We start from the raw sequence: 23028 nt of genomic DNA on the forward strand, positions 1-23028 counted from the left end.
TCTACTCTGTCAAAGGTTTTTTCTGCGTCTACAGCAACAGCCACTTTTGGCTTCTTATTTCCTTGAACTGCATGAATTAGATTAATAAATTTACAGACATTATCCGCTGTTCGTCTTTTCTTAATAAATCCATTTTGATCTTGTTTTACTATTTTTGGTACACATTCGGCCAATCTGTTTGCTAATAATTTGAATTAAGTAGAGATATTGGTCTATATGATGCTGGTGTTAGTGGATCCTTCCCAGTCTTTGGTATTACTGTAATTATTGCTGTCTTACATGAATCTGGCAAGTTTTGTGTTTCTTCTATCTGGTTCATAACTTCCAGGAGAGGAGGAATTAATAACACTTTAAATGTTTTATAGAATTCTATTGGGAATCCATCCTCTCCAGGCATTTTATTGTTTGGCAACTTTTTTTAATATATCCTGTATTTCCTCTATTTCAAATGGTTTTATCAGTTTATTTTGTTCCTCTTCTTGCAATTTCGGCAGTTCAATTTTAGCCAAAACCTCTTCTATTTTATCATCTTTCCCCTCGTTCTCAGTTTGGTATAATTGTTCATAAAATTCTCATTAATTTCTATTGGATTATATGTAATTTGTTTATCCTTTTTCCTTGATGCCAATACAGTTCTTTTAGCTTGTTCTGTTTTAAGTTGCCAGGCTAATATTTTTTCTCCCAGTTTGTAATACTTTTGCTTTATTTTCATTATGTTCTTCTCCACCTTGTACGATTGTAATGTTTCGTATTTAATTTTTTTGTCCGCCAATTCTCTCCTTTTTGTTATATCATCCCTTTTTACTAATTCCTTTTCTGTACTTACTATCTCCCTTTCCAACTGCTCTATTTCCCGATTTTAGTCCTTTTACATCTTAGCTACCTAACTTATTATCTGCCCTCTAATGAAGGCTTTTATTGCATCCCATAATATAAATTTGTCTTTCACTGATTCCGAATTTATTTCAAAGTACATTTTAATTTGGCGTTCAATAAATTCTCTAAACTCCTGTCTTTTAAGTAGCATGGAGTTTAATCTCCATCTATATGTTCTTGGTGGGATGTCCTCCAGTTCTATTGCTAATAACAGGGGTAATTGATCAATATAAATCTTGCTTTATATTCAGTTTTCCTATCTCTCCTTTGAATATGGACCGAAAACAAAAACATATCAATCCTTGAGTAAGTTTTGTACCTACTCGAATAATATGAAAATTCCTTCTCTCTTGGGTGCTGCCTCCTCCATATATTCATAAGTTTCATTTCCTGCATTGATTTAACCATAAATTTGGCCACTTTATTCTTTTTGCTAGTCTTTTGTTCAGTTTTATCCAACATTGGATCCAAATTAAGGTTAAAATCCCCTCCTATCAATTTATTTCCTTGTGTATCTACAATCTTCAAAAAAAATCTTGCATAAACTTTTGATCTTCTTCATTTGGTGCATATATATTGAGCAAATTCCAAAATTTTGAACATATCTGACACTTTATCATGTCAAACCTCCCTGCTGGATCTATTATTTCCTCCTCTATTTTGATTGGTACATTTTTATTAATTAATATAGCTACACCTCTAAATTTTCAATTATATGATGGTGCGCTACATGCCCTACCCAGTCTCTTTAATTTATGTTCCACTTCAGTTAGATGTGTTTCCTGCACAAATGCTATATCTATTTTTTCTTTTTTCAGTAAATAGCCTTAACCCCAAATATCCTCCCCCTCTCTGAATTGCCCCTTATCCTTGCTGGGCAACCACAACTCCCCTTTCCATTTGGATTGCGAACCCACTTACAAGGGTCAACTGATTTCACAGTGATAGTTATTCTCTTCCCCCCAACCCCCCCCCCAGAAAACACTTTTTAATACAAACACGGTTTTCCCTTTTTTTTCCCCTTACTTCCTTTCTTCCCTTCTCTTTCCCTTCTTTAATTCTTTACATATACATTATTTTTACATCTTTATATATATTTTTAATCGCCATTCTTCATTCTTGTTACATCTCTCTTTCTGTCTTGCAGGCATTCTGCAAATTCTTGTGCTTCCTCCAGATCAGAGAACAGTCTGTTTTGCTCCCCAGGGATAAATATTTTAAGTACACCTGGATGTCTTAACATAAATTTATAACCTTTTTTCCCCATTGGATCATTTTTGCTGTATTAAAATCCTTCCTCTTCTTTAAGAGTTCAAAACTTATGTCTGGGTAAAAAAAAATAGTTTTTGACCCTTCTATTCCAATGGTTTATTGTCTTCTCTAATTTTATTCCTTGCCCATTCCAATATATTTTCTCTTGTTGTATATCTCAAAAATTTAACTAAAATGGATCTTGGTGTTTGTTGTATCTGTGGTTTCGGAGCTAGTGTTCTGTGTGCCCTTTCTATTTCCATTTCTTCCTGCATTTCTGTCATTCCCAGGATCTTCGGGATCCATTCTCGTGGTTTCGCCTGCTATAATTTTCCAACATATCAATTTTCCGAGCTAACAACTCTTTTTAAAATCACTTTCTTCCAATTTTCATCTTAAGTCATTTACTTCCATTTCTACAGCCGTTTCTCATTCTTCCACATTTTCTATTCTTTTCCCTATTTCTGTCATGACTAGCTCTAATCTTTGCAGTTTATCTTCTGTTCTTTTCATTTTTCTTTTAATTGCAATAAATTCTAATGACAATCATTCTTTTAATGATCTCATTTGTTCTTCAAAAAAAACTTTATCTATATTCTGTCCATCTGTTTTACCTTCTATTTCTCTGTGAAGATCTTGGTCTTCTTCCTCTTCTTCTGTGTCTATACCTGTGTCTGTGTCTTCTTCTCTTCTTTGTGTCTGTATCTCTTCTGATTTTCCTAATGAGTTGCTTGTCTCATTTTGTCTGGCCTCTTCTTGCTTGGCCTCTTGCTGTTGGTCCTCTTCTTCTGAGCTGCTCATCTGTTGAGCCTCTTGCTGCTGCTCTTCTTTCCTTCCACTCCCTCTCCTGTCACTTTCCTCTTCTTCCAGCTGAGAGCCCTGGTGTCAGGCATCCCTCAGCTGGTCAAGCTGTGGTTGCCTGCTCCTCAGCTGAGCCCCCCTCCTGTCAGTGTTTTCCTTTTCCTTACTTTGCACACTTTTGTTTGGCTCAGAGAGCCATTTTTGCAGTCCAGCGGTCGGGGGTCACGACTCCGTGGGGCCGTCACCAACCTCGGAGATCGGGCGCTCTTCTCCACCACGGCTCCCTGTTTCTTCATGCAGGCAAGGCCTTCTCCTTTCTTTACCGACGTCTTTTTTTCCCCATTGTTTTTACTTTTTCCTTCTTGGGTGACACTTTTTCTTTTCTCTACAACTTTATTTCTTATATTTTGTATTTATTGAACTTTGTTTTTCTTCACTTTATTTCTTCTTTTCTGGAGAGGGCTGGTATTCCCCTACCGGCCACTACTCCATCACGTGACTCCTCAAATAGCTTTTAGTCCAAACCTGCCATCACATTTTATCTAATCTCCATCTTTATATCACCATCATTACTCAAGTACCATAATGCCATGTGGGTGCTGCTGAGACCAATCATAATGCCTTAAACATCATTTTGTTAATTCCAAAACTACATGGCACACACATTTACTGCACTGTCTTGATCAATCTTTAACCTTTGCTGATGTTAAAATAATTAGTCAACTCCTGGTGTTTGGGGGGAGGGGGCGGGAGGCATTGTTTGTTACCAGAAGACATTCTAGATCATGATATTCCACAACTCAAAGCCCCATCATCAACATGTGCATCAAGAAACAAGTTGAAGAGTAAACAAACAAGAGCAAATTTGTTTCACTATCAAAATCTTTGGACAATGATTTCTGAATTTAGCAAAGGCGAATTGCTGTTATTCAAGCACATCAATCACAAGTATTCATTTTGTCTTGATTAACCCAGGCATTTCTAAAACTTAGTGTCAAAAAAAGTACTTTTTAAAAAAAAACACAATCCTTCTACAACTGACAAACAGTTGGCTGAAGCCAGTCAACAATATTAAATTGGCACTCAAAACAACCTCTACTCGCCGTTCACTGCTTTCAAGAATTGATGAATTTTCTTGCTTTAATTGAGCCTGTTCCTCCTGAAGAGACTGAATTCGATCATTTGCTGCTGTAAGCTGCAAGATATGTCAAAGTGTAGAGCCAGATCATATTCAATGCAAACTAATTTTCAATTGAAATTTCAATTAAATGACAAAAGTTTATCTGTATTACTTACTTCTTCCATTAGTTTTGCATTAATCTTTTCCAATGAATCCAGTTTTGTTTGCAGGTCAGAAACTGTACCACTTGAAGGAGAAATAAATAAATATCAATTGAAGACATTATCATAAATCATCACATCAAAATCCTTACTTTATTTACTACCTAAAGAAATCTGAATAGCTTAAAATATTGTATTTGCAAAAAAAAAGATTATAAGTGACAAAAATGTTGGTACTTTACCTCAAGTGTCTGTTGAGCTCTTCCACATAATGTTTCTGATCAAGAATTTTGGTAATTTCAGTATTCCTGTAGACCAAAAGAAATTACTGATTGGAGCACAGAGAGGTCAACCTCAACATTTCAGACTCAAATGACTGTCCAGAATAGTCATGTCTCCAGGTACAACACATCAGTAAACACCATGAGAGTATTTAAATTCTCTCCACTTATTAAATCATGCATGAAAAGCACATCCACTCATTTAGGCATTTCTTAAGTCCAATACAGCTTTTTCTGCCCAAAGAATTAGTCCTCCTTCCCACTTTAACCCCACCCCCTACCATAAAAAACAAGCCTGGACTTGAGTTCCAATTTGGTATCAGCTCCAAAAACAGAAATTTATTTAGCTTCTGTTTTCTCAAATATTTTCATCCAGTTTTACATGATGCTCTGCTCATTGGCTCCCTTTCCAAGCATTAAAAATTCTGCAGTCAAGAGATTGGAGAGGAAATCTGTGCATGCAGGTTTAGAGGTGACAAAGTTTTTTTGGAACTCCAGACTGTGTTCCTCAGGTATAGATCTCTCCCAAGGGCAGTCAAATCAGTCACCCTTAAAGTTCACAGGCCTAATCCTGATAAAAAGGAATCAGAGAAGTTCTACTGTTCAGATGAAAGGGATTGAAAAGGAGAGTCAGCAGACAGCAGCTGATTGGACAATCGAGTGCAATAGTTGAAGGGCAATAGAGGTCAGGTGACTCAAACATCACAATAATAGTGAGAGAATGTATAGCAGAACAGTCACCAAAGTGGACGGAGTCAGAGTGGAAAGGAGTTGAAGTAAGAAAGGACCATGCTATTCTTGGAACAAAAAAATCATATTTTTCTTCTAGTCATAGACTGGGGGAATGACAGCCAAGGCAGGGGAATGCTCCTCTTCAAAAATGTGTGTCATCAGGGAAACCAGCAGTATCCTTGACAATTTCATCTGTGAGAAGTGCATCAAGTTCCAACTCTGACAAGCCAAGTTAAGGAATTGGAGCTGGAGTTGGATGAACTTCAGATCATTAGGGTGGCAGAGGGGGGTGATAGGAGTTAGTGGCATCATCACACCTAGGAGGTAGGAAGAGGATAGATGAGTGACAGTGAGGAGAAAGAAAGGGAACAGGCAGGCAGTGCAGGGCACCCTTATGGCTCTTTCCCTCAATAACAAGTATACCATTTTGGATACTGTTGGGGGGGGGTGGAAACCACCTACCAGGAGCAAGCCATTGATCAGGTTTCTGGCAGGGAGACTGGTCCTGTGGCTAAGAAGGGAAAGGGAGGAGAAAAGATGAGCTGTAGTGATAGGGGATTCCATGTTAGGGGAACAGATAAGTTCTGTGGAAGGGATTGCGATTTCCTGATGATATGCTGCCTCCCTGGTGCCAGTCCTAGATATCTCAGATCATGTTCACAGTATTCTCAAGAGAGAGGGTGCGCAGCCAGATGTCATAGTCCATAGAGGGATCAATGACGTGGATAGGAGATGTGAGGAGGTCCTGCAAGGAGAGTTCAGGGAGTTAGGTGGTAGGTTGAAGGATAGGACCTCCAGGGTTGTGATCTCAAGATTGCTACCCATGCCATATGCCAGTGAGATTGGCCATAGAAGGATAATGCAGCTTTACATGTGACTAAAGACATGGAGCAGGAGGGAAGGTTTCAGGTTTCTGGATCATTGGGCTCTCTTCCAGGGAAGGTGGGACTTGTTGCGATGGGATGATTTGCATCTAAACTGGAAGGGGACTAATATCCTTGGGGAAGGCTTGCTAGTGCTGGTCTGGTGGGTTTAAACTAGATTTGCATGACGATGGGAATCAGAGTGCCAGAGGTGAGGATGAGAAATATGAAAATTGTATGCAACGTTAGAATTTAATGGGTTGAATGTGGTGGAATGTTCTCAGGTGCATCTATTTCAATGCAAGGAATATTGTAGGAAAGGCAGACAAGCTTAGAGCATGGATTGACACGTGGAATTATGCCATTGTGAACATTAGTGAAAGCTGGTTGTAGGAAGAGCAGTTCAGTGTTCTGGGCTTCTGTTGCTTCAGATGCAATAGAACGGGGGGATGAAAGGGGAGGAGTTGCAATGGTCATCAGGGAAAATATCACAGCTGTGCTCAGGCAGGACAAACCAGAGGGCTTGTCTACTGAGGCTAAATGGATGGACCAGAGGAACAGAAAAGGCAAAATCACATGCAAGGGGTTGTATTATAGATAGCCCAATAGTCAATGAGAATTGGAAGAGCAAATATGTAGAGATAGCAACCAGATGCAGGAAACTTAAGGTTGTGATAGGAGATTTTAACTTTCCACATATTGTCTGGGTCTCCCATACTGTGAAAAGGCTGGATGGCTTGGAGTTTGTCACATGTGTTCAGGAAAGTTTTCCAAATCAATATAAAGGTACCCACTGGAGAAAGTACAATACTGGATGACCTATTAAGGAATGAGGCAGGACAGGTGACAGAAGTACGTAGAGGGGAAGATTTCAGGTCCTGTGATCATAATGTCATTCATTTCAAGTTAATTACAGAGAAGGATAAGTCTGAGCTTGGGGTTGAGATTCTAATTTGGAGAAAGGCCAATTTTGAGGAAATGAAAAAGGATCTAGAATGCATGGATTGGGATATTCTTTCCGGGATGTGTGAGTTAAGTGGAAGACCTTCAAAGGTGACATTTTGAAAGTACAGAGTTTGTATGTTCCTGTCAGGATTAAAGGCAAGGTTAGCAGGCATAGGGAACCTTTGTTTTTGAGGGATATTGAGGATCTATTTTGGAATAGGTGTATGGCAGATATCGGCAAATCAGAGTAAATGAGGTATTTGACAAGCATATATATTAAAAAACCCCAAAAACTTGAAGAAAGAAATCAGGAAGACTAAAAGACAGGAGGTTGCTTTGGTAGACAATATGAAAGAAAATCCTAAGGGTTTCTATAGGTACTGGTATATTAAGAGCAAATAGATAGTAATAGACAAAACTGGTCCCCTCTAAGATCAGTGTTCAGCTATGTATGGAGCCAAAAGAGATAGTGGATATCTTGAATGCCCCGCTCCCCCACCAAAATCAGCATTCATATTTATCATCACAATACATACATGACACTCAGGAAACTGGCAGAGTTGAGAGAAGTAAGGAAAACAAGCAGTGCATATTCAGATTAAAGAGGAGGAGATGCTTGCTGTCTTAAAGCAAATAAGGGTGGATAAATTCCCAGGGCCTGGTAAGATATTACCTCAGACCTTGAGGAAGGCTAGTGAAAAAATTGCAGGGTCTTTGGCAGAGATATTTAAAATGTCCTTAGCTGCAGGTGTGGTGTTGGAGGAAAGCTCACATTGTTTGTTATTTTTTTTTTTTAAAAACTCCAAAAATAACTCTGAAAATTATAGGGCAAGGAGCCTGACATCAGTAATAAGTAAATATTGAAAGGTGTTCTAAGAGATTGGATATACAAGTACTTGGAGAGCCATGGGCTGATTGGGGATAGTCGGCATAGCTTTGTGTGCAGTAGGTTGTGTTTAACCAATCTTACAGGAGATTTGAGAGCTGGTTACCAAGAAAGTTGACAAAAGAAAGGCCTACATGGACTTTAGTAAGGCCGTGACAAGGACCCACGAGGTTAGTCGGGAAAGTTCAGATGTTCTCTATTCATGGTGAATTAGTACACTAGATTTAACAATGGCTGATCAAGAGAAGCCAGAGAGTAGTGGTGGATGATTGCTTCTCAGACCTCCCTGTGACCTCTGTTGTGTCTCAGGGATCAGTGCAGGGATGAGTGTTCTTTGTTATCAAAGTCAATGATCTGGATGATGATGTGGTAAATTGGATCAGCAAGTTTGCAGATGACACTAAGATTGAAGGCTTTGTGAACAGCAAAGAAGATTTTCAAAGCTTGAAGAGGGATCTGGACCATCTAGTAAAATGGGCAGAAAACAGCAGATGGAATTTAATGCAGTCAAGTGCGAGGTGTTGCATTTTGGAAGGACAAAGCAAGAAAGGACATATGTGATAAATGAAAGGGTACTGAGGAGTATGGTAGAACAGAGAGATCTGGGAATACTGATATACAATTCCCTGAAAGTGATGTCACAGGTCGATAGGGTTGTAAAGAGTTTTTGGAATATTGGCCTACATAAATCAAAGTATTGAGTATAGGAGTTGGGAGGTTATGGTCGACATTGGTGAGGCCTAATTTGGTGTATTGTGTGCAAGAAAGATATCATTAAGTGAGAAAGAGTGCAGAGAAGATTTACTAGGATGTTGCCCGTACTCTAGGAATGGAGTTACAGGGAAAGATTAAACAGGTTAGGACTTTATTTCCTGGACCGTAGAAGAATGAGGGGAGATTTCTTCAGACACTGGTGGAAATGTGGAATTAACTGCCAGTTGCAGTGATGAATGTGAGCTCAACTTCAACATTTAAGAATTTGACCAGTTACATGGGAAAGGTATGAAAGGCTATAGACTGGGTGAAGGTCAGAGGGACTAGGCAGAAAAATGGTTTAGCACATTCTAGAAGGGCCAAAGGGACCTGTTTCTGTGCTATAGTGTTCCATGGTTCTAAGAATTGAAATCCATTAGCTACAATCAATAACACAAAGGTATGTTCTATTGAAGAACTCAAATTGTCAAAATGATTGAACAAATTCTGGAATGTAAATAAAGTCAAGCTAAGCTTGGGTGGTATTATTAGCACAAGGCTATTACAGCACCAATTTGAATCCGTCGCTGTAAGAAGTTTGTACGTTCTTTCCTCCACCCCAACCCTGTAACCGCATGGGCTCCTTCTGGGTGCTCTGGTTTTCTCCCATGTTCTAAAGATATACAGGTGAGTAGATTAATTGGTCAAATGGGTCTATTTGGGCAGCAAGGGCTTGGGTGCCATCTCTCAATTAAAACACAAAAATTCATAATGGGCCAGATCATAGCAACAGCTCAATGACAGTTCTGCAGAGAACAGTTAGCTAGCTTCAAGGTGCACATCAGTGTATTACAGACTTCTACAATTGGTATACTGCAGCACAGAAGTGTAGAAAACACTGGAGGTCTGATGCCAAAATATCTCCCCTCTCATTCTGTCCGTCTGCACAACAATAAACTGATGGGCAAGATGTACCTTTTACCCTACACCTCAGCGTTAGTTTGGCTATGTTATAAGAAGTTATAAATTATTCAAGTTATAAATTGATGGGACACCTTTAATTAGGTATTATTTTCTTAAATTTAAAAAGTGAACTTAATGGAGAAATAAATCAGTTATGCAAGAAAATGGGGAAAAAAATTATGCAGGTAATGTGAGCAAAAAACCATACTAGAGAGAGCAATCAACCAGGTCAAATCAGAAGTGAAACAAAAGTAAGTCTGCAGAGACCGTGATTGTAGTATAAACACGCTGAAAAGCTGGAGGAACTCAGTCGGTTTTTCAGGATCCATAAAAAGCAAAGCTATATCACCGATGTTTCAAGCCTGAGCCCTTCAGGGAAGAAGCAGAATGAGCCAGAAGCAGGAAATCTCAGAATTTGGACGATGCTGGCTGAGTGTGTTGGGGGGGGGGGGAGAGTAAGAATCCAGACCAACAAAAGGTGTTAATTGGATATAAGGGGAGAGGTAAGAATTTATCATGTTTGTGCAAAAGGAGACAGGGAAGGGAGAGACGGAGCTGGGGGAGGCGACAGGGGAAGTAATGAGGGCAGTGGGGAGTTTTAACAAAAGTCAGAGAAGTTTCTACCAATGCCACCTGGTTGGAGGGTGCCCGGTCAGAAGATGAGGGGTTGTTCCTCCAATTTGTGGATGGACTCAGTCTGGCAGTACATGAGACCATGGTCAGTCATGTCAGCAAGGGAATGGGATGGGGAATTGAAATGGATGGCCACTGGGAGAGCCACACTATTGCAAAAAAGGTGCTGAGGTGCGGAACAAAGTAATCTCCCAGACTTCATCCAGTCTCTCCAATGTAGAGGAGACCACACAGGACTACCAGATGCAGTAGATGACCCCTGCAGGAGAAAATGAGAAAATGAAATGCTTACAGGGGTGAGGGTGGGAAGAGGTGTGAGAGAGCGAGAGCGCAGGCAAGCAAGGGAGAGAGTTGCAAGAGATGGACCAAGTAAATCTGAGATCAGATTAGAAGTTGGATGAAGATCAAAAGAATCCTGGGATCAAGTCAAGTCTTCTGGAAAGCTAGTCACCAGTCAAGGCCTATTATACTTAAGTGAGAGCCACAGAACTGACAGTGCAAAGATCCATCTAAAGTAGTCACAGGGCTTCTACAGAGTCAGGAGCCCAATTGAGGGTGGCAGGTAGCTTGGAGAATAATCAGGACCATTAAATAACATTCAATAAACAATGTAAACAGTGCTTTTGGAAAAGCTTCAAATATAATATTCCCTAATCATGCAAAAAAATTGAATGCGATCCAATGTAAACTAGTTTCTAGATCCAAAATCAAAGTGCTGAAAATACTTTACAGGTCAGATAGCATTTTGCGAGCAGAGAAATTGTTAATGTTTCAGGGCAACAACCCTTCATCAGAACTGGAACACTGAGAAGATGAGGAGACAATGTCTATGACAAGATGACCAAGCTTGCACAGGTTTCAGTACCATCTAATGGTAGAAAAAGGAAGTTAGAAAAAAGAAACAGACAAGAGATGCAAGATGCAGAACATGACAGGATATTAAAGCAAAACAAAGTGCAGGAAATATCTAATATCAAGCAGTGTATTTCTGGATAGAGAAAACACTGAACATCTTGGATCAATACAAATTTTGACAACTAGAACACCAGTCTCCCTTACTCATGTCTACATTGGGCTAAAGAGAATCAGTGGAGGGGATCAAAATGCATGGGTCAGAAGGAAATCAAAGAAGCAGGGAATTACATTACTGAAATGAACTGCAAACCAGGTGACAACTTTGCACAACCAGAAACTTTTACTATTGTCTGTGTGTTGAGTTTCTATTTCTGATCTTCAGCCTCTGCAGACAGGTTTTCAAATTTGACTTTTTAAACTCAGCTACTCTAGGGGGTGGGGGGAAACATTCCAACACTGCTAGAAATCTAAGAATTTAAAAGTTTACATCAAAATTTGATTACTCTTATGTATCTAAAAATTTCTTGGTGTTATTTGATTGTATTTTGTTTTAAAAAAATCTTTTAAATAAAAATTGAAAAAATTATTACTCACTGTTTGCTGTCAGCACAATCTGGTGATCCATCTTTCAAGTACAGTGAGAAATCAATCACACAAACCTGAAAAGATCAATTTAAAAAAAAAAATCAGTTTTCATAATAAAGATTTTTCGCTGACAAGGTGCCATAAACACTGGAATGCAATATCAAGAGACAAGGGGTGAAACACGAAAGTCTGCAGATGCAGTGATAATACACACAAATGCCGGAGGAACTCACCAGGTCTCACAGTGCCCACAGGAGGCAAAAATATATAACCAATGTTTCAGACTGGAGACTTTCATCAAGGTAAAAAAAAAAAATCTTGAAAGGCTCAGGCCAAAATGGTCATATCTTTACCTCCTATGGAACTGAGACCTGCTGAGTTTTATTATATCTACATACACAACAATATTCAAAGTTAAATACACTAATGTAGCTGCGTGCTACTCGAAAGAAGACACACATGCACACGATAAGCTCTGTGTTTTACTGGGGGCTCAGGCCCAACTTTCATACTCACACCGTTACCCAACTTTCATACTCACACTGTTACCACAGTTGCCCCCCTTTTATGACATCACAACCCGCATAAAAAAAGCGGATTTTCCTGCGCGCGGGTACTTATCTGCATAACAATTCCCTTCTTCCCCGCGCGCTTTCTGTTGGATGTGCAGTAAGGCCAGTATGCCATTTTGGGGTTGCTGGTCTTTAAGCTGCCCTTGCCATTTGCCCACCAGTTCGCTTGTTGGGGCCAGTGTCACTGCTCAGGCTACTAACGTTAGGTTACTCTCGCTGGCTGCAGTACCGGCTTGATTGCCGCCACAAGCCGCACCCCCCCCCCCCCCCCCACAACCCAGAACCAGCAGTATTGTCCTTGATACCTGGAAGAAAAGTCTCTGCAGGCTTCGGTGGCCTGCCTCTTCGGCATGGTGCTGGTGTCTCAACCGGGCGTGTCGGGTCAAGGTGTGCTGGTGAAGATCTCAGTCTTGCCTCCAACCTCCAGCTTGAACACGGCCCTGTTGTTGAGGATGACCCAGAATGGACCCTTGAATGGCTTTTGCAGCAGTGGACGATGTGGACCCCTGCGAATGAAAACATACAGTCCTATAGGTCTTTCATCCACCCGCTGACCTGTTTCCATAATCCATGCCATATGTATTTGCTGGCCACCAGCTGGACCATAGCCCTGATGGATGGGTGAGCCAGTCTGTGGATGGAATCGAAAACCTGCCATCCTGAAGTTGCTAGGTCGATACATCTGACCTGGCTGGTGGCTACGTCGCACAGGAGGGTGGTGTTAACTGTGCCGACTGGGATGTCTTGGAACTGCAGTCCCAATAATGCAGTCCTGCATTGGGGCATCTCCTTGTCCTTCTGTTGACCCTCCGCCAATGCCACGAAGTGCACTCCCCTTGATAGCACTTGGATAATTTGCCTGGTCAGTGCGTGGCCACTATGTTGTCCTTGCCGGAGAAGTGCCAGAGAATACATCTGTGATATATTCAGAGATGCAAGATGGGTGTCATTGTTGGCGGGCTGACCAGGGTCTGAGATCTTAGCCAAGGCGAAGTCTTGTGATCTGTGTAGTCGTTAAGGACCTGTCCTCTCGGAAGAACCTGGAGTGGTGGATGGCTAAGTACAGTGCCAGTAGCTCTCTGTTGAAAGTGCTGTACTTCAGTTCTGGAGGCTGCAGACATTTGCTGAAGAAAGCCAATGGCCGCCAACTTCCTTTGATCTGCTGCTCCAGAACTCCACCAATCGCCATTCCTGAGGCATCCACCATCAGGGGTGTTGGAGAATCTGCCCTGGGATGTGCCAGGAAAGCAGCGCCTGCCAGGGTTTCTTGGACTTCACAAAGGCCTCCCCTGAATCCTCATTCCAGGTGACATCCTTCGCCTTGAACAAGGGCCGCATGATCCAGGCAGCTGAGGATGAACCTGTGGTAGAAATTGATCATTCCCACGAACTCCTGTAGTCCCTTGGTCATGATGGGTCTGTGGAATTTCCGGATGCCCTCTACTTTTCCCTGGTTATCTTGTGGCCCAGGAAGTCAACGGCCTCTGATCCGAACTGGCATTTTGCTGGATTGATCATCAGGCTGAACTCGCTCAGTCGAGTGTAGAGGATGTGGAGGTGTGTCATTTGCTCCTGTTGGTTCCTGCTTCCCACCAGGATGTCATCCAGATCTCGGCCCACTGTGTTCATGAGTCGCTAGAAGGTCTGTGTGATGTTCTTTAGTTTGAATGGCATTCGAAGGAATTCGAAAAGGCCGAACTGGTTGATGATATCTTTGCAATAGGTCCACCTTGGAGAAGATCTTTGCCCCGTGCAGTTTAGCCGCAAAGTCCTGGATGTACAGGGTACCGAACTGGTGTTGTGGCCTAATTGAGCCGGCAGTAGTCGCCGCATGTCTCCAGCCCCCAGTTGCTTTGGGTACCATATGCAGGCGAGAAGCCCATGGGCTGTCTGACCACCATCTGATGTCAAGCTCCTCCAGCTTCCTGAATTCCTCTTTTGCCAGCTAGAGCTTCTCCAGAGGAAGGCATCTTGCCCACGTGTGGAGCTGAGGGCCAGGATGTGGAGCTGTACCCCATGTCAGGGCATCACCGTGGTGAATTGGGGGAGTAAGCATTGCAGGGAACTCGGCCAGGACCCTGGAGTACTCGTTGTTTGATCACTGTACAGAATCCAGATGGAGTGCTGGAAGCCTGGCATCTTTGAAGAGGAAAGTTTGAAAAGTCTTGACATGGACCAACCTCCATCCCTTGAGGTCCACGAGCAGGCTGTAGGCACAAAGAAGTCTACACCGAGGAGCAGCTGTTCCACTGCAGCCAGCATGAACACCGACAAGAAAAGGCTGCCTCCCAACTGTACGATAGGTCCGGATCAACTGCCTATTCTTGGTATCCTGCCCCGACGGGGTAGGATGCTGACCTCTGCTCCTGTATCCATGAGGAAGCATCGCCCAGACTGGCAGTCCCCAAAGTCTTGCTGGCCAGCCATTGTGGCCATAAGCAACGGTTGGCCCCAGCTTTTCCATGAAATGTGCATGGTGGTCTGCACAGGTGAGCTCCAGTGCCCCATCTCTGGTGGTAGAAACACCACTGGTCATTGGGATCACCTCCTCTGTGGGGCTGCTGTACTCTCAGTGGGTCTGCATGGGTCTGGTTGCGGTGTTTAGTGACAAGCTCCACAGATGCAGAGCACTCTCTCTTCTGTTTCCACAGAACATCTGCTAATGCTGCAACTTTCCAGGGGTCGCTGAAGTCTGCATCACCCAGAAGTAGTTGGATGTCCTTGGGCAGTTGCTCCAGGAATGCTTGCTCAAACATGATGTAAGGCTCTTGTTTGCCCAGGAGGGCAGCATCTCCATCCAGGTGGGACAGACATGCCCCTCTCTCCTGCCATGAGAGCGTAAAGATCTGAATGAAGTTGGACACCCGGATTGCTATGTCCTGGTCCAGGGCACTCACTGGATCTGGAACTGTGCCAGAAGGTCTGCAGCTTGAGAGCGTCTGTGAGGACTGCTGCTGGCTGCTCATTGTTGGGTTTAGATGCCGTCTAAACCGTTGGGATCACCAATTGTAGCTGCACGCTACTCGAAAGATGACACGCGTGAGGTGAGGTTAAGCTGTTTTATTGGGGGCTCAGGCCTGACTGTTATACTTGCACTGTTACCACCATTGCCCCCCTTGGCTGACGTCACGACCTGCATAACAAAAGCGGGTTTCCTGCGCACAGGTACTATTCTGCCTAATAATTCCCTTCTTCCCCATGCGCTGTCCCTTTATGTGCAGCAAAACCATTTTTGGGTCACTGGCCTTTAAGATGGCCTTGCTATTTACCCGCCTGTTCGCTTGTTGGGACCAGTGTCGCTGCGCAGGCTGCTGGCCTTTGATTGCGCTCGCTGCCCAGAGCACTGGCTTGATCGCCACACTAAAGATAAAATTTCAGCCACTGGGTCTCCAACCTTTGTCCTTTGCTCCTACTAATTCCAATTTCCTCTGATCCAATTCCAGTTGAGGCCCCACGAATGACAGAACAAACACTCTAATTAAATGCAAAATGATTATTTTTCTTCCCCCCCCCCCCGACCCACCCCAGAATCCCATTTCTTCAATCATGAATTGCATTATTAAATTACCACGACGACACTCAGCAGTCCAAAATTTCTTAGTTTAAAGAAAAACAACAATGATCTCCAGGCCATCACTTCCTCCATCATTTGCTTCTGATTTCAGTATCTGTGGTCCCATTCATCAATGCTGCAACATTATCCCACAAGCAAAAAGTAATAAGAAATAATGATATTGTACTTAATCACCACACACATGTACAATTCAGCCCAAATGAAGTTTGTCACTTTCCTCTTTGACAGAGGAGGCAAGCCATCTTGGGCAAAAATAGAGCTACACAAGGTTGGAGAGAGGATAGCAGAAGATATGGAATTCAAAATTAATTTCAGGTGTAAAAGAAGCCTCCTTATTAATACATAATTAATATTTGGAATAAAATAAATGATCAAATCAGGACTAAAGGGGGCCTATCTACTAAAATGCCTCTAGCTCAAAATAGGTTTATTCCTTGAACAATGGACAATACTCGACACCTGGTCCCAAAAAGGGATCAGATGCATCAACGATTGTTTATGAACAGTGGCAATTAATGTAATTTGATCAATTAAAAATCAAATATGGCATAACTAAATACTATCTTCCACTATTTTCAGTCACGATCTTATACAAGGGACAAATGGTGGCCCTTACTGCCACTAGTTCGAAAGGGGACTACAAAGAAATTTATTTCTAAAGTGTATTTTCTACTTCAAATGGGTACCCCAAAACAGGGGTGATAAATCTAGGCAAAGATTTGGGTGTACTGATTGATGAAAAAAGATAGTCTAACATAAGATATAGATTGGCACAATACAAATTTTTGCACCAACTATATCTTACACTAAAAAAATTCCACAAATTAAAATCGGAAATATCAGATCAGTGTTTTAGATGCAATGGAGAAACTGGATCCTTTTTTCCCATTTAACCTGGTGATGCTTTCTAAGTTTGGAGTCCATATCTTCAACATGGAGGTGTAGATTAACAATGCCTCAGCCCCCTACATCTGAGAACCACCTGGGATTCTGGGCAAGTCAGGATATTTGTCCCTTGGCAGGAGATTGATGAATCCAATGAAACCTTTTTGTTCTCTTTTTGTCTCTATATTTTAAATTCTATTAACTATTTCTTTCTTCCCCCCCCCACCCCCCTGGATGGATGTTGTTGGGGGGAAGAAAGAGAAGGAAAAAGAGGGTTAGGGATTGGGTTTTTTCCACCCCTCTTTTCTTTTTAAAAGTCAACATCAAATGAGAAGATTGTTTCTTTTATGCAATTGATGAATTTCATATTTTCATGTTGATTTGAAAATATAATTAAAATAATCAAAAAGATTTAGCATGTCATCAAATTTCTACAGGTACACTGTGGGATGCATACTGACAGGTTGCATCACAGCTTGGTTTGGTAATCAGTGCCCAAGAATTTAGAGGCTGGAGAAGGTAGCAAGCAGCCAGGCCCATCATAGACTCTGATCTCCAATGCACTGAATATGTCTGAGGTGCTGCCTCAAGGCAGCCAACATCAACGAATCCCCATCACCCTGGTCAGAACCTCTTCTCATTGGTACCTTCACATAGAAGGTACAGTAGCCTGAAGACCATCAGCTCTAGATTCAAGGAGTTACTTTCTCACAGCCATCAAGCTCAAGCTTTCTCTTGTTACACTAATCACACCACTGCTGCTATGGATCTGGGGAGATGAGACACACTGCTCCACCCCACCTTCCAGTCCTTCTGCTGATGGCTCCATTCAGGCTTCAGTGTTTTATTTTAAATCTTCCGATTGGGATCTGGGCCCTAAGATGGCAGTGCCCATGTTCAGCAGCAGCCTTGAAGAGGTTGCAGACTCTGGGGGAAGTAGTGAACTGGCCCCGGGAACCAGCAACATGCTGCAGACATATGGCTGAGGAACCCACACCAGGTATCAGAACTGGAATTTAAGAGGATGCTAAGGGCAAGGAAAGCTCTCAATGGGCCCTTGGTACTGAAGGCTTCCTCATTGTGTCAGAGGTTTGGATCAGGGCTTGATTTGCTGACAGTTTGAACTGAACTGGAGTCTTGCGTGGCTGCAGAAGTGCTGGTGGCGAATCCAAGGACCCCCAATAACTCGGAAGTGGGGGGGGTGTGGACTCTCTGTCCTCTTTCTCTGATCGTAAGTGTTGGTAGGTATTGCTAATGCCAAATTTTTATTGGCCTTATGTTAGACTAAAGGCATTTTCATGTAATAAACAGTATCTGTCAAGGACTACTGACACAAAAGTCAAGCCTGCATTATTATAATACTTTTATTGAACTACATTAAGAGTGAATATTTATCATCTATCTTTTATATTCATTATGTCAAATTAATATATTCCATTGTCTTTTTTTCCCTGCTGCTGCAAATTAGAATTTTGACAATATGTGTATATTTTCCAATGGACATGACAAATTGATAATAGATTGTGCATCTTAAAACATTCAGCTACATTACAAGTTACAAAAATCCATTCTTCTAATCTGCTGACATTTTTCATTTATTATTAAAAGGATAAAAGTAATGAACTCCTTCATTAAGGAGTTAATGATCAGACAAAAGGAACAATGCTATTGACCATGTTTTAGGCTTATAGGTGCATAATTATCTTTTCCTGCTCTGGATTAATAATCAAGGCTTTGTACCACAGAATCTTTCAAAATAGACACAAGTGGTCAAAGCAGCTATTCACAAAATGTGTAAAATACTATCATGTACACTCCACAATAATTCTGCAATGTTACCAATTCCTTTTTAAAATCATACACCAAATGTTACCTGAGAATCCAAATCTTCTCCTTTTAAACAAAGGTTTGCATCGATCACTGTAAGGCCCACCAGTAGACCGACAATAACTGCTCCCTCATCATGCATCATCAGTGCATGTGCTTCATAGAATTCACTAGATTAAAATAATGCTTGAATTAATTCATGAAGCACATTACGACAAACTTGAATTAACCTGCAGCTATTTTATTACTAAGCAACATTAGCAAGATAAAGGCATCATTTGTTCCTTAAAACTGCACTATTGTATAAAATTAGTTTCTATTTCAGTAAGAAAATAGATCACTATAAAAACAAACAAAATTGTATTCATGGATTTGAATTTAAAACCAAATTTAGGTTAGGAACGCAAGTGTTTCAACAACAAATAAAGAATCCAGTAACTTTTTAAGTACGATTCCCATATTCTCAGGTGGCACAGCTAGTTGAGCCACTTTCTTGCATCTCCAGTGAGCCATTTTCATTCCTGATCTTTGATGCTGTGTGGTGTTTGCACATTGGCTTCCTCCAGGTGCTCCAGTTTCCTTCATCAAAAGACACGTAGGTTGGGAGGTTAATTGACCACTAGAAATTGCACCAACTGATTAATTCATCATTATTGCAATTTAAAGTAGTACATTGAGCTTACTTTTCCACAGTTCAATTAGCTAAATTTTATTCTAATTTCTCATTAAAATGTGATAAATCCAAGACTGAAGAAGGTACATTATTTCACATGTTTTGGTCATGTTCCTCACTTTCCAGTTATTGGGAAAGTAGCTTCCATATCTAGTCTTTCGTTCTCAATGTTAATTTGGCTTCTAATCCTTTTCTTGCCCTTTTTGAAATAAGCAAGTCAGCCGATTTTAATTTGTCTGGGCTACAAAGTGGTTGCCTTTGCTGTCCTTATTGCTGGAAGAGCTATACTTGAGATGGAAGGATGCTGTCCCTCCTATACATACTCAATGGTTATCTGATGTGAAGGCATGCTTGACTCTGGAAAAAATAGATGCTCTACTAATGTAATGAAATTTAACTTTAAATTTATTGAGCCCTTTCTTGATTATTTTCAGAATTTCAAAGAATACTTGATCCCATTTTATGGTTTGGTTGTCCTTTCTTTCACATGTTAATGGAATATTTATGTTTAACCATGACTTCACAAGGGAGGGGTTAGATTAATAGGATAGTTTTTGCTTTAATATACACTTTTAATGTCTTTCATAGGTTTTTTACAGTTATTAACATACATTTTACTTTGTTGGATATATATTCTTATTACCCATGTCTGAGCATATACATAACTCAAAAAATATTGGAAAGAGAGATTGCACCAAATGCTTGGTTGAATCTGGGGAGGGGGTGGGGAAAGAGGATGTTCATGGGATTAGTGTAAATGGATATTTGATGTGAATTTTGGTGGGTTGAATGCCAAAATAGTAAGCTTTTTAATGATGCAGTAAACATACAGTAGCACAGAGCCCATCAGAACAAGAATAAATGCCAAAACATTTAATACATATTTACAAAGGCAGCTCGAGACATTTTATCCATAAGCTAACAAATTCTAGAGGAAATTCAAAGAAATAATAAACATTTTAAGAAATCTAGCAAAAGAGACCCACAAAGCAAACAGGCAAAATGGATGCTGGCACCACTTCCAACACTTTTCCAAACAGCAAACTGGATTACCTTGTTAATAACATACCAGACAAAGTAAAAAGGATCCATCAAGCTATGATGGAGTGTAATAGTACTCAATGAGGTATCCAAAAAAATATTGGACCATTGCATTAATTTACCAGTTTCAGGTCTCAGAGTCCCTACAAAATATGAATGAATTCTTCAATCACTGGAATGACAGCCAATGAACTATACTACATAAAAAGATGGCATAGAAATCCATAGAATAAACAAATGAAGTATGTTCTGTTCAAGTAAGACAGGTCTGAATGAAAAAGGCAGAGCCTCAATGTTAGGACTGAAATACTCAGATTTTTGGGGCTTTTATAGTATCAAAATGTAAGAGTTATAATTACTAATGATTTGAGATATACAGTGAACAGCTTGAAAAGGAAAATGGCTCACTAAATTTTAAAAATGTGGAAAATAAAGCAAGTTAAATCAATTCAGTACATTTTCCTTCAATGGCTAATGTATGAGACAGCAAAGATTTTAAAAAGTTAACCTATCAAGTGGAATAATGTTGAGGGTTGGACAAAGTAAAATGTATGTTAATAACTGTAAGAAACCTATGAAAGAGACAAAAAAGTGTATATATTCTGGTTTGTCTAGTTTCATTTGCTGCAAAATAAACATAATTGGAATAAAACTATTCAAAAGTGAAGGTCGAAATTTACAATCTAACAATCCGTTGAAATGATGTTCACAAATTCTTCAAAAAAGTTATTTCAATAAAAATGAGTTTTGTTAAAAGATTATAGACAAAATCATTCGCACAAAATGGATGGCCCATTGCTGAACAGTAACATTACCAATCAAATTGTCCTAAAAATTACTCCTTCTATAGATTCACCAGTTACAGCTGTCAGCTCCATCCTAGCAAAAAAACTTCACGGGGGAAAAAAAAGGATAAAAATCACCTTAGTACATCTTTCCGATCAATCAAAGCCTTCAAATAATCAGCTATTTTCTTCTGCATTAAAGCGAGATTAAGCCAAGCCCTCCCTCTTCCAATTGGAGTTCTGCAAAGAAAAGATAGACACAAATTATTCCTTTTAAAAGAAAAAGATATGACATCAGAGACTGACATTTTAAAACTCACTTAAGCCCTGGCAGGTCTCGGACACTTGTTGCTATTTCACCAGCCTCAGGACAAAGCTTTTCCACTTGTTCAAGAGGACCCCAAAAAGACTTGTTTGGTCCAAGGAAAGTTTTCTTTACTGCAAGGGATGAAAATAAAACAACATTTTGATAGCTGTATGCACTTCTGACAAGTACAACTTATTTTGTAAATAAAAAAGGCACATTGTACCTTTCAATCCATGTTTGAGACACTGTTCCATTACCACAAAGAATTGCTGAAGAGGTGGGTAATCAGCATCCAAAGTTCTTCCCAGGCTTAATGCAGATTGAATGAGCACTTTAATACTAAGTTTCATCATATTCATGAGATTAACTCGTTCATTTTTCATATGTTCACTCTGATCTAATTAAATGAATATATTAACAGATTAGAAACAGCAATTCGGTAGCACAATTTGCTAAAAATAAAAGTTTAATCATCTTAACATCGTGACAAAAATCAACACATTCATGATACACTTCACATTGCTGGTGGCACATGCCACTACATGTGCCCGAAACACACAAGACTAGATTTCCCTAGTTTTGAAATGTGACATTTCACATAGATTGAAGCATAATCATTTAAAAAAAAATTAAAGTAGCTCAAGGTAGTTGGTAGGTCATCAATTATTTGTGAAAGATGAATAGAATTAGTTTCAGGCCATAACTCTTCCCCAACTAAAGTTGCAACCTGGTTTGCCATGTACAACATTTTCCTTTTACATTTCAGATTTCCATTATTTCGCTTTAAAAAAGAAAAAAATTATATATATATATATATATATATATATATATATATATATATGTATGTAAATAAAATAAACCCCCCCACCCCAAAGCTAACATCACCACTTCTTGGTGAAAGTCTTATCATAATTGCCAAGGCCAGTCACTTTCTGCAAAATGCATAATATTCAGTTATGAAAGCCATGTTAATAACAGAGCAAGTGGTAAATACATACATTTCCTCAGAAAAGACATACTTTTAGTGCATCTGCATTACAGCATGTTTACAAATTCTCTTAACTTTCATCAAATCATTAAAAATTTTTGCCACAGAAAAAAAATTCCCCCATAACCAGTCTCAATGATCAATGGCTTTTATTATCTGTTTAAATATTAAAGAAAACTAAATTTTAAGCAACTTTTAAATTTCACACAGAGCACAAATATACTATAAATATTTATACCATTTATTTGGTATACCAGAAAAATGCACCAGAAAGAGTCTAAAATTACTTTCCAGAGGAAAGGCAAGATGTTGTGGTACCCCAATCAATATTTATTTTCTAATGTGTACTTTTAAAAATAAACAGCAATTATTTGGTCATTGTCACATTGCAATTTCACCAACTCGATTGTGCCCAATTAAAGATCACATTTCTTAAATTATAATTACTGTTCATCAAAAGTACTTAATTGGCTATCAGATGCAGGATAACAAAAAGGGCAAAATAAATGCAAAACTATTTCATTCTAATATGAACAGGTACACCCCTCCCCAAATTAAATTCGTTGGATGTGTAATATAATGCACTATTAAGTCAATAAAGATTAAGCAGTTTGATTTCCAAACTTCTTAATTTCAAGTCATCAATTTCAAATGAAACTTTTTTTCGAAGGCAGTTACCACAGGTCGGAAAATACTGTTGGGTGGTTTATATGATCCATCCACCAGATAAT

The 23028-nt window shown here is 40.0% G+C and overlaps 1 protein-coding gene across 7 annotated transcripts in view; it reads right to left on the reverse strand.

Moving 5' to 3' along the window:
- Positions 1-23028, reverse strand: part of LOC138743355 (RUN and FYVE domain-containing protein 1-like) — a 98941-nt gene that overhangs the window by 20315 nt on the left and 55598 nt on the right. For 6 of the 7 annotated variants that reach the window (XR_011344825.1, XM_069898585.1, XM_069898584.1 and 3 more), the window contains 8 exons: positions 21533-21706; positions 21323-21440; positions 21141-21272; positions 18550-18673; positions 11655-11719; positions 4452-4517; positions 4225-4294; positions 4022-4123 (listed from right to left, as the gene is read on the reverse strand). Coding sequence is in view for 6 of the 7 variants with exons in the window: in XM_069898585.1 (XP_069754686.1) it covers positions 4022-4123; positions 4225-4294; positions 4452-4517; positions 11655-11719; positions 18550-18673; positions 21141-21272; positions 21323-21440; positions 21533-21706 (851 nt within the window). In the remaining variant the exon portion in view is untranslated. The remainder of the gene's footprint in view (positions 1-4021; positions 4124-4224; positions 4295-4451; positions 4518-11654; positions 11720-18549; positions 18674-21140; positions 21273-21322; positions 21441-21532; positions 21707-23028) is intronic. The other variant, XM_069898589.1, reaches the window with a different exon arrangement.

Source organism: Narcine bancroftii, chromosome 9 (assembly GCF_036971445.1).
Source record: "Narcine bancroftii isolate sNarBan1 chromosome 9, sNarBan1.hap1, whole genome shotgun sequence".
Classification (NCBI taxonomy): domain Eukaryota; kingdom Metazoa; phylum Chordata; class Chondrichthyes; order Torpediniformes; family Narcinidae; genus Narcine; species Narcine bancroftii.